Source organism: Gorilla gorilla, chromosome X (assembly GCF_029281585.2).
Source record: "Gorilla gorilla gorilla isolate KB3781 chromosome X, NHGRI_mGorGor1-v2.1_pri, whole genome shotgun sequence".
NCBI lineage: Eukaryota > Metazoa > Chordata > Mammalia > Primates > Hominidae > Gorilla > Gorilla gorilla.
The window spans coordinates 148,491,618-148,507,853 of NC_073247.2; the positions used below are offsets into that span (position 1 = coordinate 148,491,618).

Here is a 16,236-nt window from a genome sequence, read left to right on the forward strand (position 1 = left end):
CTTCAATGGATTTTTGTAAAAGGAAATCTACACTGATTTTAGTCAAACTGCCAATAAACACCACCAAGATCTGTTATAAATCATTCTATTTTTCCACAGACTCATAAGTACCCCAAGTTCAAAACATGTCCTCGGTACACAAGGAGATGTAACATGCATCTCCATGATAGAGCAAGCTTGTGATATGAGTGTTCTCCTTGTCCCTTGTTGCCAGTGGTGTCACAGGTTTTCCCTATACTACAATTTGGGGGCCAATTACTAAAGAATAACGTTTCATTTTCTTACATTTTCAAACTACAAAAACAGTAAGAAAGAATGTCTAACTCTTAGAAAAATATTAAAGTAGGAGATTCCCATGGCCTGGGAAATAGAAAAATCTCAAGAGTTACATGATTGCTGCTCTCTGGTGATAAGCAATCCCAAAGAGACTGCAAATTTCCCTTACCTTTTCCACAGAGCCAGGCATGAGTCTGTTGATCAGTTTGCACAGAACTACCCCATTTTTCAGCGAGGACTTTAAAAACTCCTCCGGATCACAGATGGTCTTTTTAGGGGAATCTAAAACTCCCAAAGATATAAGCCATGTCACGATTTGTTCTTCTGGATTCATTACTGAGGACGGTACACTCCAAACAGCACTCTGGGGCAGCTGCAAGGACTAAGCCACATCCGCGATTGCATCTGCTGTTGTCTTCCTTTTTATGAGTTCTCTTCGGGTGCTTGCAGAGCAAAGGTTTAAAGCAACTTTTCTTAAACGACAGCGGAACCCACTCAAAATACGGGATTTTAAAACCACAGAGATCACGGTCCAAGATGTGGAAACAGATAAGAATTAATGTAACAATCCTGGATAACGCTGGGTTTTCCTTTTCAAAACCTGCAAAACAAATTCGTTAGGATAAAATAAAGAAGAAACGCACATGCACACACGCATACACACACACACGCACACAGAGTGCAAGAAGTTATAAGGGAAGAAAGTGAAAAGGATGCTGGGGAGGGAGGAGAGACAAGCAAGCAAGTGCTTTGGGAAACAGAGGTGAGCCAGCACTTCAGGGGACCTTGGAAATGAGACACTCATGGGCCAGTCTGGGAAAACACTGTCAATAAATAGTCTAGCCCCAGTGAAAATCTGGCTTCTGTTAGGAGGACGATGCCAACTGGCTCTTAGGTCAGACAGATCTGAGCCTCATGGAGAGATGTGCTGGCACAACAGGGCTCAAAGAAGGTAGACAGAAAATTCTTCCAAGAAATAGCCGGATGTCCTCATAGTATCTCCCAGAGATGGTGTGTCACGATCATTCCTTGCAAAACACGTTGAGTTGCACGGTGACAACGTGCCAAGCAAACGAAGATTATGCCTGCTGTCAGCCATCACTGTGTATAAGCAGAAGCTAGAAGAATGGCATTTTACTTTGCAGCCAAAAAGCTATGTTTAGGGAAATAGGCTAAGGATAACATCTGACATCCTGTTTACTTGCATTCTTTAGCAATTCTTTTTCTGGACCTGGTTCCACTACATAATCCAGCTGCAGTACCCTTAGCAAAGGCTCAGACTCAGTCACATAAGTGGGTAAAATACACTTGAAAAAATAGAATGTTTGAGAACAAAAGAGCACTTGTCCTCTGTCTACACTACAATGTGGAAGATTCTTATTTCCCCAACAACAACAACAACAAAAAAAACACTTTGCACTTAAAATACTGCTCTGAAAAAAAAACTGTCTATAACAAGAGATCTTCATCATTCTCAAACATTTTCAGAACCACTTGAAATAGGCATACTACTGGGAAATTTATGATAAGGCCAACTTTAATAGTATAACCCTATGTTGGCAAATGTGTGGCACTTACCATGATTACCTCTCCTCGTGCATGGGAGACATCAGATCATTTATAGCTCTTTCCTACTAAGCCTCAGAATTCTTTTCAACACAGCTTCAGGCATCTACTACCAAAGAATCAGCTTAGATAACCCTACTAAACATTTTCAAAGCTGCCCTTTCTTGCTCTGTCAGGACACTTGTCACACTTTACTATTATCACTTGTTGATCTGATGATCTGACTCCTCCACAAGAATGTAAGCTTCCTAAACTCGGGGTCTTGTTTTTTTTTATTTAACACTGTGTTACCAGCAGACTGCCAGGTATACACAGTAGATGTTAAAAAATGTTGAATGAATAAATGAATGTATTCAGATGGTGTCCCTGATATAGACAGTAACTGATTATAGCAAGGATTTTTTGTTTGTTGGTCGGTTTAAATGGCTTAAAACAAACATTTTTTCTTGTTAATGATTTTTACCATTTTATTAAGCTGTAATTGACACATAAGGAACTGCATATATATGATTTAATGAATTTTGACATATACATACATCTTTGATACAATCACACAAATGCAATCCAGATAAGCCTTTCCATCACCCCCAAAATTGTCCTCGTGCCCTTTCAATTCTTTCTTTCCTCTTTGCCTCCAAATGCCAGGCAACCACCAATCTATTTTCAGTGTCTATAGATTAGTTTGCATTTTCAAGAATCTTATATAAATGGAAGTACACAGTATGGTACTATCTTTTTTCTGGCTTCTTAACTCAACATCATCATTTTCATACTCATTCATGTTATTGTGTCTGTCCATAGTTCTATAACAAGGTTTGCTTGATGTACTTGTGACTTAAGCAAAATAAGTATAATCAATCAAAAGTTTTCATTGACGTTGACCCATGGCCAAATCTATGTAATGGAAATAAAAGCAGAATCCATTTGTTGATAAATAAAATTCCCAAATCTGACGAACTTAAACACATTTTTATATGTCATCTGAACAGTTTTCACAACTGCTCATCAAAATTTTACTCTACAGACAAACAAAATCTGGCAGTTTTATTGAGGTATCACTTACATCTTCTGATGAAGAACAAAGCCTGAGTAAGTTTTGTGAACCCAGCCTCCTCCAAAACAGGCTTGAGTTCACCAAGGTCATCTGGATAAAACTCTGCCTCATTTTGGACACTCACTATAGCAAATATTACTATGAGTAATAAAGTATATCAGAATGGCAAGGCCACCGCCTCAAGGCAAAAGAACCAGTTCTATTTGTATAAAGATTGGAAGTTACAGTTGGTGTGGTAAAATGTCAACAAAGCAAGGAATTCCAGGGCAGTGGCAAGCATATAGGTGAAATGGGTACCCATGAAACCCAGGCTGGTTAGGGACTCAAATGAAGCTAGAAAGGAGCTGATGAACTGAAGGAATGGGGGAAGAGGGGGAATTCAAAGACTGGGGGTCACAGCAACAAAAAGAGCAGGCTTCACACAAGAGCATGAGAAAAAAAAGCAAAGATCTCTCACCCTACCTCAGATCCTCAGTACCACACCCTCTGGGCCACTGAACCCGCCTCTTCAAGGGCTTTCCACCTCCATCCTCTCATCCTAATGAACTCTCTAACAGGGCACATTTGGGTTGATTTTCCAAAAACACCTCTAGTGTTAATACCCCTGTTCAAAAACCCTCAAAGGCTCTCTATTGCCTAAAGCAGGAATTGACAAAAAACAATGTTCATATGATCATCTCCTGTGAGGCATAAAGGAGAAAGGAAGGTGAGAGTGGAATTTAAGCTAAAATAGGTAACATTTCATGAAAAATCAAAAGATCTTCAGGAAATAAGGCAAATGTGAACATTTGTTAAGACTGAATGCTGGGTACACTGGTACCTGTTTTACTATTTAGTTTTGTGTGTTTAAAATGTTACTAACCGATTCTCTTTCATTTCAAATCTACTAAGGCACTTATTAAAAAAGAATATTTGGGAGCTCTCTTCCCAGATACTCCAGTTCAGAAGATCTGCAGTGGGAAAAAGGAATTTGTGTTATCAAAGTATCCCACTTGATTCTGATGCAGATAGACCAAGGTCACACTTAGAGAAATGAGTTTATTGGTCTCTAACCTTCTACCCCACTCTAATTTCTGCCAACACTTGGGTCATTTCAATATCCACAAGAACAACAATCCAACATCATGACCTCTCAGTTCCTTGACCTTCTCAACCTGTAATCAATTTATTACCTCTCATTTCCCCTTTATGCCTATTCTGTGAAATGGACCTGGGGCCTTGAAATATTTCTGACTTTGCCAGCTGGCATGATACGAAGTTTTATCAGTAGGCAGTGGTGGAGAGACATTGCAGGAAGAAGGGGTTTTACTTCCTGTTTTCTGTGCGCTCACTCCACAAGCTCCTGCTGAGCTCCCAGCTTTCCTATTGCCCACCTTCTGCAGCACTGGTTTTCCCAACAAACAGTAGGTAGCAGCCTCCCCAGGTACTACCCTTGAGTGTTTAGGCAGCAAAGAATCTCTGATGAGACGGACACCTTCCATGTGAACCAGCACCGTAGAAGGGTATATTTCAGCAAGTTCCAGAGAATGTACATCCAACAAGTTCCACCAACTCAGCACCAGAGCAACTTCTCCAATAAGGCCTGGATCTCGACCGTGGGTGGGGAGGAGGGTTATCACAGCTCTAGAGGTATCGGCCATTACATATTATTTTTATATTGTCTGCTATTTATATCTGCTATCCCATATTTTTTAGAGTTTCCTTTATTTATTACTAACCAATTCTTCAACACTCCAATCCCCTGTTATTGTTAATTCTTTATGTTAAACTCTTCTTGTTAAAATTCGAGACAGAGTCTCGCTCTGTCGCCCAGGCTGGAGTGCAGTGGCGCCATCTTGGCTCACTGCAACCTCCACCTCCCAGGTTCAAGCGATTCTCCTGCCCCAGCATCCTGAGCAGCTGGGACCACAGGCACGCACCACCAGGCCAGGCCAATTTTTTTTGCCTTTTTGGTAGAGATGAGGTTTCACCATGTTGGTCAAGCTGGTCTCGAACTCCTGACTTCGTGATTCACCCGACTCAGCCTCCCAAAGTGCTGGGACCATAGGCATGAGCCACTGTGCCCGACCCAACATTATATTTTCTAAACAACCTACCATCTTTCCAGCTTGCTTGTTACTCCCACTACAATTCCTTGACCTCATAGGTATCTCCAAATCATTTTTTTTCTAAAATGATTATACAAATTTACATTCCCACAAGCAGGGTATGATTTCCCATTGCTCCATGTCATAGGTAAGACTTTATATTTCAGACTTAAATTTTTTTTATTTCATGGGTATGAAATTTATATTTCTATGATTACTAATGAGGTTGAGCATTTAATATGCTTATTGGCCATATATGTTTCCTCTTCTGTGAGATACTCCTTCCTGCTGCCCGTTTTTCTATTGGGTTGTTTGTCTTTTTGTTATTGGTTTGTGAAAGTTTGTTATACATTATAGATACGAAATTTATGTCATTTATATGTGTTTGCAAATATCTTCTTATATCTTTGTTTTTCATTTTATGGTGTATTTTAAAGAACAGAGGGTCTTGATTTTTAAAAATAAAATACTTTATCTCACTGTTGCGTAAAATAAATGTAGAATTTGGGTTTCCAAGCCTAATATGCAGCTTCGTAATCATCAGAGACCCAGGATTCTACTCTCCTGCCATAATTAGCTTGTCACCTCATAGTTCAGAATGACTATTTATGTAAACTTGGCTTAGGCAATGGTTTCTTAGATATAACACCAACACAACAAGCAACAGAAGGAAAAAAATTGATAAATTGGTCTTCACTAAAATTAAAATTTTTGTGCTTCAAAGGTGTATTAATCCATTCTCATGCTGCTAATAAAGACATATCCAACACTGAGTAACTTATAAAGGAAAGGTTTAATTGCCTCACAGTTCAGCATGGTTGGGGAGGCCTCAGGAAACTGACAATCGTGGCAGAAGGGGAAGCGAACATGTCCTTCTTCATATGGTGGCAGCAAGGAGAAGTGCCAAACAAAAGGGTGAAAAGCCCCTTATAAAACCATCAGATCTCGTGAGAACTCACTCACTATCACGAGAACAGTAGCACGGGAGTAACCGCCCCCATGATTCAGTTACCTCCCACCAGGTCCCTCCCATGATATGTGGGGATTATGAGAACTACAGTTCAAGATGAGATTTGGGTGGGGACACAGCCAAACCATATCAAAAGGACACCATCAAGAAAGTGAAAAGACAACCCACAGAATGGGAGGAAAATATTTGCAAATCATATATCTGATAAGGAAATTGTATCTAGAATATATAACGAACTCATAACTAAATAATAAAAAGACAAATAAGTATAATGGATAAAAATTGAGTAGACAATTCTTGTTTTTTTTTTTTTTCTTTTCTGAGACAGAGTCTCACTCTGTCTCCCAGGCTGGAGTGCAGTGGCGCTATCTCTGCTCACTGCAAACTCCACCTCCATTCTCCTGCCTCAGCCTCCCGAGTAGCTGGGACTACAGGCACCCACCACCACGCCCGGCTAATTTTTTTTTTTTTTGTATTTTTAGTAGAGATGGAGTTTCACCATGTTAGCCAGGATAGTCTTGATCTCCTGACCTTGTGATCCGCCCGCCTCGGCCTGAGTAAACATTTCTACAAAGAAGATGTACAAATGGCCAATAAGCATGTGGAAAGATGCTCAACATCATTAGCAATCAGAGAAATGCAAATCAAAACCACAATGGGATTCCATTTCATACCCATTAGGATGGCAATAATAAAAAAGACAGACAATAACTAGTGTTGGCAAGAATGTGGAGAAACTGAAATCCTCATACAATGCTAGTGAGAGTGTAAAGTGATGGGGCTGCTGTGGAAAACAGTTTTGCAGTTCCTCAAAATGTTAAACATAGTTACCATATGGCCCAGTTATTCCACTCCAAGGGAAATGAAAACATATATCCATGCAAAAACTTATATACAAGTACTCACAGCAACATTATTCATAATAGCAAAAATTGAAAACAACTCGAATGTCCATCACCTGATAAATTGATAAATAAAATGTTATAATGGAATATTAGTCATAAAAAATTAATGAAGTACTGATACATGCTACATCTTGAATGAACCTTGAAAACATTATGCTACATGAAGGAAGCCAGACACAAAAGACAATATATTGTATGATTCCACTTATACGAAATATTCAGAATAGACAAACCCCTAAAGACATAAAGTAGAACAGCAGTTGCCTAGGGCTGGGGTGAGTGTTGAGAGGAAATGATAAGTTATCACTCATGGGTATGAGGGTTTTAAGGGGGAAGGGGAGCAATAACAAGAATGTTCTAAAATTGATTTGGTGATGGTTGGACAATTCTATGAATATACGTAAAGCCATTGAATTGTACACTTTAAATAATGTACAATAGTTTTTCAATAGTTAAATGGTTAAACAAACTGTGGTACATGCATATCACAGCATACCACTCAGGACTAAAAAGGAATAAACTATTGATATATGCAACAACTCAGATGGATCACAAGGGAATTATGCTGAGTAAAAAAAGCCAGTCTCAAAAAGTTATATGCTGTATGACTTCATTTATATAATATTCTTGAAATGAAAGATCCCCAGGGGTCTCACAATGCCAGAGGTACAATGTGTGTGTAAAAATATTGCCTCTGACAAACAGTACAAAGGCATAGAGGATTATATAGTCTGTTTTCCCAAGGAGAAGTGAATACTCTTCTTCTGGAGGGGCAGCTTGGGTTCTGGAGGTATTTTGCTGACAATCTGGCCTCTGGTGGTACATCAGGAGTCATTTTCAGCTTTTTCTACTCCTTAGGTTTTGCCAGAACCCACTGGGAAACGAATATTGGGAAACCTGTCAAGGGAAAAAAATTCAAAGGCATAGAAGACTGTGTGTAAAATCACTAAATTGGATGGCCAGCGTGTTCTCTTCCCTACTCCATACTGCGATGGGGTAGGTGATGATGCAGTCTGGTCACAAAGAACTGACATCACATATAACGGAAACTTCATATATTGTGGGGTGAAGATTTTAAAGATGAATGTGGAAAAGCCTTTAACAAAGATGCATAGTCCAATGACCTCAGGGGCATTGGTGGAATGCTCATTCTGTATGACAAACTGAAGAAACCATCTAAGCGCAATCTAACTAGAAATGAGAACCAAGAGAATCATGAGAATATGTACCATACTTATTATTTTCAACCACTGAGAAATTTCCATTGTCTTTTTATCCAGGCCAGATCATGTCTGTAGACATGTCTGTAGAAAGATACTGAGAAGGAGACCCGCTGTGATCACATTTGATCATTGGAACTGATTATTCTGTATATTGATCATGGTCGGAGGTAGCAACCATCATTATAGGTCTACAGAGGACAGATCTCAAGCTAAGCAGATCTAGAAACCACTTAGTTTAAATGTTTCTTATACTACCGTCAAGTTTTGTTTCAGTATTTTTTTAAAGCAGTCCCATTTGTACTAAACCACCACATACTATTTTTGCACAGTTGAATATTTTCAATATTGCTCTATGTTGGGCATTCTGCCATAAAATAATAAATACACAAAATACTCTTTTTTTAAAATCAAATATCAATGGAGCATTGACTTAAATTATAATGCACCTATCAAATCAAATACTTAAGCAGCTTCTAGAAAGAATGATATAAATCATGTACTGACATGGAAAGATATCCAAAATATACTAAGTTTAAAAAGCAAATTGCAAAATAGCACATATGGTCTGATCCCCTTTGTAAAAATAGATGCTTAATTGTACTTATTTTAAAAAACACGATGGTCAGGCACAGCGGCTCACACCTGTAATCCCAGCTACTGGGGAGGCTGAGGCAGGAGAATCTCTTGAACCCGGGAGGCGGAAGTTGCAGTAAGTCAAAACCAGTCCAGGCGACAGAGTGAGACCCTGTCTCAAAAAAAAAAAAAAAAGGACTAGACACACAGCTCTTTTTACTGAATATTCATTAAATGTTTCCTCAACTTCAGATGCAGAAGGTTAAATTGATCATACTACTCAGTTTATCATACATATAAAAACTCTCCTCCCATTTTTTTCCTTCATTCACAAACACTATTCCCCTCACTGATGCCATTCTAATATGCATAATAAATGTCATTAAATATCCATGTTCTCTCACACTGTATGTAATGCGCTTTTCTGTGCAGAAAAGAGGTTCAGGTTGTCCATTGCACAAGAGCCTTACAAAGCAGTGCTATTCACAATCACAGATATCTTAATATCTGTGATTATTTTTTTTTACAATTCAAAGACTCTAAGTTTAAGAACTCAGGGATTTCAGATTGGTGATTTCAATATGACCATACACGACCAATTCAACATCCTGTTTTCTCAGTTCTTTGAGGAAAAGCGAGTTTGGTGAGTATCAGGAGCTGTTTTTGGCATGTCATAACAATTGAAAAGTCTATTTGTCATCCAAGTACAGCTTCTCTTTAAAGCATTGAAAGAAGTTAGAAATTATTTGACAAAAACTGAACAGTACTATTTAAGAAAAATTTATTAATAATGCTAAACGAATTGTATGGTCTCTTAAAATTGACACCAACTTCTCCAATATAGAAACACTAGAAAAAGGCAAAATACAATTCATTTCAACTGTATATCTGAGCCCATATATGATCTATATAACCCCATAGAGCCAATCTATGATCAATTTCAAATTCGACTTTTTAAAATATTATATAAATTCCTTATAAATTCTGGATATTAGACTTTTGACAGGTGCATAGTTTGCAAATATGTTCTCCCATTCTGTAGGTTGTCTGTTTACCCTGTTGATAGTTTCTTTTGCTGTGCAGAGGTTCTTTAGTTTAATTAGATCTCACTTATGAATTTTTGTTTTTGTTGCAATTACTTTTGAAGTCTCCACCATGAAATTTTTCCCAGGGCCTATGTTGAGAATGGTATTCTGTTGGGTACTATGTTCATTACTTGGGGTAATAATCTGTATACCAAACACCTGTGATATGCAATTTACCCATGTAACAAACCTACCCATGCACTCCTGAACCTATTATCAAAATAAAAGTTGGAAAAAGAAAAAAATTGTTCCTATCACGTCGGGGTCAATGGGCATTTTGGCCAGTCACGGTGTCTCACGCCTGTAATCCCAGCACTTTGGGAGGCCAAGGCAGGCAGATCAACTGAGGTCAGGAGTTCGAGACCAGACTGGCCAACATGGTGAAACCCCGTCTCTATTAGAAATACAAAACTTATCTGGGCATGGTGGCCCACGCCTGTAATCCCAGCTACTCGGGAGGCTGAGGCAGGAGAATCGCTTGAACCCGGGAGGCAGAGGTTGCAGAGCAAGGCTCTGTCTCAAAAGAAAAAAAAATCATTGTATAAAATATCATATTTAGCTCTTTTCTGGCTGAAACCATAGAGGGTGTCAAAGAGAAGAAGTTTCCTGCTGTTCCAGAAACCCTTAAGAAAAAGTGGAGGAATTTCGCAGAGCCCGAGAGAGAAGTTTGCCCAAAAGATGCTTTGAAAGGCAAGGAGGAAGCTTTTGTAGGAAAAAAATGAAGCACTATCACAAGGAATATAGACAAATGTACAGAGCTGAGATTAAAATAGCTAGGATGGCAAGAAAAGCTGGCAACTTTCTATGTACCCACAAACCCAAATTGGCATTTGTCATCAGGATCAGAGGTAGCAATGCTCTGAGCCCAAAGGTCCGAAAGGTGTTGCAGCTTCTTCGCCTTCGTCAAATCTTCAATGGAACCTTTGCAAAGCTCAACAAGGATTCAACTAACATGCTGATGATTGTAAAACCATATATTGCATGGGGGTACCCAAAGCTGAAGTCAGTAAATGAGCTAATCTACAAGCGTGGTTATGGCAAAATCAATAAGAAGTGAGTTGCCTTGAGAGATAACACTTTGATTGCTTGATCTCTTGGTAAATACAGTATCATCTGCAGGGAGGATCTTGTTAATGAGATCTATACTGTTGGAAAACGCTTTAAAGAAACAAATAACTTCATGTGACCCTTCAAATTATCCTCTCCAAGAGGTGGGATGAAGAAAAAGACCACCCATTTTGTAGAAGGTGGAGATGCTGGCAACAGGGAGGACCAGATCAACAGCCTTCTTAGAAGAATGAACTAAGGTGTCTACTGTGATTATTTTTCTAATCTGGTCAGTTAATAAACAGTACGTGCTTTCAAATTGAAATAGATGAGTAAATAAAATAGCATATTTAAAGGAAAAATTTATAATAAAGATTATAATGGCTGTATTCATTTCCTATGGCTGCTATAACAAGTTACCACAAATTTAGTGGCTTAAAACAACAGAAATGTATTCGCTCACAGTCTCCTGGAAGCCAGAAGTCTGAAATCAAGCTGTCAGTAGGGCCATGCTTCCTTCAGAGATTTCAGGAGAGAATCCATTCCTTGCTTCTTCCAGCTTCTGGTGGCTGCTGGCGTTCCTCGGCTTGCAGCCACAATCTGTCTGTCTTCACAGTACCTCCTCTGTGTGTCTGTAGTCTCCCCCTTGCCTCTTTCCTATAAAGACACTTGTGATGGCATTATGTCCCACTTGGACAATCCAGGATAACCTCCTAAGCTCAAGATCCTCAACTTGGGCTGGGCATGGTGCTTCATGCTTGTAATCCTAGCACTTTGGGAGGTGAAGGCAGGCAGACTGCTTGAGCCCAGGATTTCAAAACCAGCCTGGGCAACATGGTGAAACCCCGTCTCTACCAAAAATACAAAAAATTAGCCAGGCAAGGTGTCAGGCACCTGTGGTCCCAGCTACTCGGGAGGTTGAGGTGGGAGAATCACCTGAGCCCAGGAGGTGGAGGTTGCAGTGAGCCAAGATTGTGCCACTGCACTCCAGCCTGGGCAACAGAGCAAGACCCTCTCTCGGAAAAAAAAAATCCTCAACTTAATTACATCTGCAAAAATCTGCTTTCCAAATAAAGTTACATTTATAGGTTCCAGGAATTAGGAACTGATATCTTTGGGGGACCATTATTCAGCCAAGTATAATTGCCTTTACAGTGTTCTAAAAAACATATATAACTTAAGTATTATAAAATAATAATATAAATATAAACTAATAATAAAATTAACAAATACATCTACAAAAATTTTACTACTGAAATGACTGATGAAAATATATATGGAGTGTGATATTGATGATTTTTAATGTGTGAGGAACTAAAATCTGGAACTAAAAAGTTGATTACTAAAATCTAGTGAGACCCTAGGCCAGACGTGGCTTATGCCTGTAATCCCAGCACTTTGGGAGGCCGAGGCAGGAGGCTAACTTAAACCCAGGAGTTTGACACAAGCCTGGGCAACATAGGGAGACCCTGCCTCTACAAACAAAAAATTTTAAAATTAGCCAGACGTGATGGCACATTCCTGTGGTCTCAGCTACTTGGGGGGCTGGGGTGGGAGGATTGCTTGAGCCCAGGAGGTCGAGGCTGTGGTGAGCCCTGTTCGTGCCACTGCACTCCAGCCTGGTGACACGGCAAGACTCTGTCTCAAAAAATAAAAAATAAAAAAAACTATTAAGACTCTTGTTGAAGTGCTGCAACATATTTGCAGCAATAATTTATCAGGTACATTTGCAAATAGCTCATGAGCTCTCAGGACATATTAATTTTGTCAACAATGGCCACCATTAAAGAATGTATCTTCCCAAAATTAAAATTTATTAAGAACTTAATATATACAATGTTAAAAGACTGTCATATATAGTGACAAGCAAGCAAGCAAGCATTGAAACTGCCGTAAAGAATTTTGTTTTGATAAAAGCAAAATGTGAAACTATTTTATAGTAAATTATTATATCCTGGTGGCTTTGAGTTCCTAATTATGATTAAATTTTGGGATTGTCTATACCTTTGTGTTCAATATTTGATTTGTACAATTTATTCAAAATGAGTATATGGGTTTTGTAACCATTCTTATTGGAAAATAAATAGAATATTAATTGTTTTCTTCTACTTGAGGAAGAAATAGGGCTTTTTGTTTGTATTGTTTTATTTTCACACAGGAATAATATGGCCTAGCAGTGGCTCTGTTTGAAACAGATTTTTCATTTGGCTTCCGTGACTCCACACAGTTTTCCTTTGGCCTCCTTGGTTTCTGTTTGTCTCTTTTGCCAGTTTCTCTTCATCTTTCAGGTTATGAAATATGGGAGTGCTTTAGGACTCAGGCCCTGGGCAGCTTCACTTTTCTATCTGCATTCACTCCCTAGGTGATTTCATCCAGCTTCATGGCAGTAAATCCCCAGCCCTGACCTCTACTTTGAACTCTAGACTCATATTTCCATTGCCTACTCACTATCTCCATTTGGATGATCTAATCTCAAACTCAATATGACCCAAATTGGGCACCTAATCTTTTCTCCCAATGCACGCATCAAGCCAGTTCTTCCTAAAGGAACTGAGAGGCAAGGAGGTTTGATTGATCTATGTGAATACTGAAATCATCAAGTCTAAAAACCTTGGAGTTGTGCTTCACTTCCTCTCCTTCTCTTACATTTTGTATAAGGGCAACCAACAAGTCCTGTCAGTTCTACACAAGTCCAGAACCAATGCTCCTCTCACCTCCTCCCCTGCTGCTACCCTGGCCTAAGCCACATTGTCTCTCACCGGGATCACTGCCAATAGCTCCTCACCTGGGGTATCCACTTCTATTCTTTCCTTTATGCAGTCTATTCTCTACAAAGGAGCCACAGTAATTCTTTTAAAACACAAATGAGATAATCTCCTTCACCTGCTCTCAACTCTCCAATGGCTTTCCATCATAGTTAGAATAAAATTCAAAGGACTTAGACTACTAGGCCCTACAATATCTGACCCTTGCCTACTTTCAAGCTTTATTTTCTTTTTTTTTTTTAACCTTTATTTTAAGTTCAAGGGTACATGTGCAGGTTTGTTATATAGGTAAGCTCGTGTCATGCGGGTTTGTTGTACAGATTATTTCATCACCCTGATATTAAGCTTAGTGCCTATTAGTTTTTTTTTCTGATCCTCTCCCTCCTCCTGCTCTCCATCCTCCACTAGGCCCCCCAGTATCTGTTGTTCCCCTCTATGTCTCCATGTGTTCTCACCATTTAGCGCCCACTTATAAGTGTAAACATGCAGTATTGGTTTTCTGTTTCTGCATTAGTTTCATAAGATGATGGCATCCAGCTCCATCCATGTTCCTGCAAAGGACATGATCTTGTTCCTTTTTATGGCTGCATAGTATTCCATGGTGTCTATGTACCACATTTTCTTTATCCAATCTGTCATTCATGGACTTTTAGGTTGATTCCATGTCTTTGCTATTGTGAACAGTGCTACAATGAACATACATGGGCATGTGTCTGTATGACAGAATGATTTCTTTTCCTTCGGGTATGTATCAGTAATGGGTTTGCTGGGTCGAATGGTAGTTCTGTTTTTAGCTCTTTGAGGAATTATCACACTGCTTTCCATAATGGCTGAACTAATTTACACTCCCACCAACAGTGTATAAGCACTCCCTTTTCTCTGCAACCTCATCAGCATCTGTTATTTTTGGCTTTTTAATAATAGCCATTCTGACTGGTGTGAGATGATATCTCATTGTGGTGTTCATTTGCATTTCCCTAATCATCAGTGATGTTGAAGTTTTTTTCATGTGTTTCTTGGCTGCATGTATGTCTTCTTTTGAAAAGTGTCTGTTCATGTACTTTGCCCACTTTTAAATGAGGTCGTTTTTTCCTTGTAAATTTGTTTAAATTTTTTATAAATGCTGGATATTAGACCTTTGACAGATGCATAGTTTGCAAAAATTTTCTCCCATTCTGTAGGTTGTCTGTTTACTCTGTTGATAGTTCCTTTTGCTGTGCAGAAGCTCTTTAGTTTAATTAGATCCCATTTGTCAGTTTTTGCTTTGTTGCAATTGCTTTTGGTATCTTTGTCATGAAATCTTTGCCTCTTCCTATGTCCAGAATGTCAAACCCTATTTTCTACTACACTTCTCTTTGGTTGGTCTGTTCCAGACCCACTGGCCTCCTTGCATGCGTGCAGGTCCCAACCTCAGGGCTTTTGCACTTTCTTTTTTTTTTTTTTTAGACAGAGTCTTGCTCTGTCGCCTAGGCTGGAGTGTGGAGTGCAGTGGCGCAATTTCGGCTCACTACAACCTCTGCCTCCCGGGCTCAAGCAATTCTGCCTCAGCCTCCCGAGTAGCTGGGATTACAGGTTATAACCATCATGCCCGGCTAATTTTTTTGTATTTTTAGTAGAGACGGGATTTCACCATGTTGGCCAGACTGGTCTCGAACTCCCAACCTCAGGTAATCTGCCCGCCTCGGCCTCCCAAAGTGCTGGGATTACAGGCATGAGCCACCACACCTGGCCTGCACTTGCTTTTCTTTCTGTTCATAAAATATTATTTCTTCCAAAAGCCTTCTTTTTGACCATACTACTGAAAATCCACCATCACTCTTTCTCTTTTTTACTTATCATTATAGCATTTATCACTAACCTGATATTACATTACATATTTAATTGTTTATTTGTTAGTAGCTCCCACTATAAAGTAAGTTTCATGATAGCTAAGGCTTTGTTTTGTTTACTGCTATACCCTCAGTGTCAAAAAAATGCCTAGCACATAAAAGGCATTCAATAAAAGCTTGTTGAATGAATGATAATTGCCAGTCAAAATGTCCATGACCTCCTCTATGTTAGTGCTATTGTGGGTGTATTGGGAAATTGTGGGAGACTTTTTCTTTTTAAATTATGTATTTCAGTAGCATTTCATTTTATACAGTAAGAATGTATTGCCTTTTCAACCAGAACAAAACAATTGTAAGATGATACATTCCTGTATGACATGAAAAGGAGAAAAAGGTCATAACATAGACACTATTTTAGTGTCTGAGTGTGTATAGAAAAACTTCTGAAAAGACATACATCAAAATGTTAATAGTTATGAACTACTGATATGCCCAACAACATGGATTAATCTCATGGATGTAACTTTGAACAAAAGAGGACAGACATAAAAGAGTAAATACTGTATAATTCCATGCAGATAAAGTTCAAAAACTGGTAAAACTAATCTACAATGATACAAATCAGAATAGTGGTTCTTTCTGGTGAATGGTATAGACTGTGGAGGGGCACGAGGGCACTGTCTGTGTTGATGGCAGTATTCTGGGTGATGAGTACACAAGTCTATTTATATGTAAAAATTCATTAGGATTTACAGTATGCAAGTTATCCTTTAATAAAAAAATAAAAGCCAGGCACAGTGGCTCACGCCTGTAATCCCAGCACTTTGGGAGGCTGAGGTGGGTGGATCACGAGGTC

The 16,236-nt window shown here is 39.0% G+C and overlaps 1 protein-coding gene and 1 pseudogene across 5 annotated transcripts in view; one reads left to right on the forward strand and one right to left on the reverse strand.

Annotated features, from left to right (window-relative positions):
• The window catches only part of ARHGEF6 (Rac/Cdc42 guanine nucleotide exchange factor 6), a 118,040-nt gene extending 116,797 nt beyond the window's left edge, over nt 1-1,243 (reverse strand). Inside the window, exon 1 of one of the 5 annotated variants that reach the window (XM_004064939.4) lies at nt 446-1,243. In XM_004064939.4, the coding sequence (XP_004064987.1) occupies nt 446-610 (165 nt within the window). In that variant the 5' untranslated portion in view covers nt 611-1,243. The remainder of the gene's footprint in view (nt 1-445) is intronic. The other 4 variants (XM_063703344.1, XM_063703343.1, XM_055376318.2 and 1 more) reach the window with 4 other exon arrangements.
• Nucleotides 1,244-9,235: 7,992 nt separating this feature from the next.
• Nucleotides 9,236-11,045, forward strand: LOC101124499 (large ribosomal subunit protein uL30-like; annotated as a pseudogene).
• The last annotated feature ends 5,191 nt before the right edge of the window (nt 11,046-16,236 follow it).